At 38.8% G+C, this 2,150-nt stretch overlaps 1 protein-coding gene across 1 annotated transcript; it reads left to right on the top strand.

Annotated features, from left to right (window-relative positions):
* The first annotated feature begins 1,081 nt into the window (after positions 1-1,081).
* Positions 1,082-1,513, top strand: LOC142330656 (uncharacterized). The gene has a single exon (XM_075376100.1). The coding sequence runs from the start codon at positions 1,082-1,084 to the stop codon at positions 1,511-1,513; it is 432 nt and encodes a 143-aa protein (XP_075232215.1).
* The last annotated feature ends 637 nt before the right edge of the window (positions 1,514-2,150 follow it).

The raw sequence follows: 2,150 nt of genomic DNA, 5'->3' as shown, positions 1-2,150 counted from the left end.
GTAGTTAATTGAAACCCAACCACCAAAGAATATGTCATCCACGATGTAGTATTCAAATCCGTATAAAAGTGACTGCTTTTACTAAGATTTTACCTTAGAACCCTCGACTTCGAAATCAGATGATTTGCTTGGACGTGTTCACTACTAGACTAACCCGGCCAACACCATTAAATGGCATAGATTTAAATGAATAAAACCTTTGATCCAAAAGGCCTTTAAATTAGTTTTGTTCAACCAATAGCAAACAACATATTTATAAAACCAAACTTAACACAGATGTATACACGATGTATCCCTAAATGCCCAAACTACATCAATCAGTTCTAATTAACTATTAAAAGAAACTCCTCTCTTGCCAATGAACGAAAAAAGTGTATAAAATCACTCTATTTGAAAACTGTTGCATCAAACACAATGCAAGTTTAAATTGCATTTAAATTTAAAAAAAATATATTTAACAAAATTTAGACATTATGTAAAAACTTCAATGAGGATTAGTATAGTTGTGTATCTCTGAACAAAATTTATTAATTTATACTTTTTTTCTGTTTAGCCTCCTGGAATCAACCCACCGGGTTGGTCTAGTGGTTAACGCGTCTTCCCAAATCAGCTGATTTGGAAGTCGAGAGTTACAGCGTTCAAGTCCTAGTAAAGCCAGATATTTTTACACGGATTTGAATACTAGATCGTGGATACCGGTGTTCTTTGGTGGTTGGGTTTCAATTAACCACACATCTCAGGAATGGTCGAACTGAGAATGTACAAGACTAACACTTCATTTACACTCATACATATCATCCTCATTCATCCTCTGAAGAATTATCTAAACGGTAGTTACCGGAGGCTAAACAGGAAAAAGAAAGCCTCCTGGAATCACCCTCAAGAGATTTAGTTCAGAGGATGATATGTATGACTGTAAGTGTAGTGTAGTCTTGTACAGTCTCAAGTCAACCATTTCTAGAACTAAACTATGTTTTCGTTGCGGCAGAGAAGGGCATAGGCATGCGCAGTGTGAATTCCCCAGAGTATGTGCTATATGTGATTCGGAGGGCCACAAAACTGTGGAGTGTAATAAAAAATAATGAAGATATCGCAATTAAATACTAACCGGTTTAGACAGTCCGTTGATTTGACATGGGAATTAACGTTCAGAAATAATGTAGAGATTATCCTGCTTTCCGAACCAAATCGAGGGGCTGTGACTGGACCCACATGGGTCATTGACAGATGTATGGATGCCGCTATTGGTTTTCCGGTGGCCCGGGTTCCGGTGGCTGGAAATGGTAACGGCTCTGGTTTTGTTTGGGCGGATTTGGTGGATGTGGTATTGATTTCTTGTTACCACTCCCCAAATACTACAACTGAAGATTTTGTTGGATTTCTGGATGCTTTAGAAAAAGTGGTTCGTCAGCACAGAGGCAGAAATATTCTTATGGCCGGTGATTTCAACGCAAAGTCACCGGAATTCGGGGGTAATGTGCGTAATATACGTGGTAATTTACTGGCAGATTAACTCTTGAGGCGTGGCGTGTTTGAACGAAGAAGCAGTCAACTTCCAGAGGGCTCTATCAACTTCGGTAATAGATTTAACTTTTGTGTCCGATAACTATTTAGGAGATTATCGGGGTTGGAGATTTATGCAGGAAGAGAGCATGTCAGGCCATTATATGGTAACCTACGAATTAAATAGAGTGGAAAATAGAAGGCTTCCGCAAAGAATGATTACAACGATTTCTGGATGCAAAAGGTTCGCTGAAGCAATAGGTCGAATCCCTTGGGGAAAGGTCTCTCCGGAAGAATTTTATACTATAATTAAAGGTGAATGTGGCAGCTAAAGTGGTTGTTCCATGCCTTACTAATAGATATGCGTATTAGCGGATTTCAGAACTGGCTGCAATCAGACAACGTCGTGGTCGGCTCGACGCCGATATCAGTGAGTTGCGAGACGAGGTATTGAAGAAGAAAGGATAGTTGTACATCGAGATTACATTGCAGCCAGAAATTTATATTGCTACAAGATTAAAGAGACAAAGAAAAAGCATGGAAACTGTTTGTGACTACCTTGTACCTCTTCCCTGGGGAAGAGGTACAAGGTAGTCACAAACACTGATCCTACAAAACTAAACTATATATATTATTATTATTTTAAT

This window comes from Lycorma delicatula, chromosome 9, assembly GCF_047948215.1.
Source record: "Lycorma delicatula isolate Av1 chromosome 9, ASM4794821v1, whole genome shotgun sequence".
In the NCBI taxonomy this organism is placed as follows: Eukaryota; Metazoa; Arthropoda; class Insecta; order Hemiptera; family Fulgoridae; genus Lycorma; species Lycorma delicatula.
This window is presented reverse-complemented; position numbering and strand designations above follow the sequence as displayed.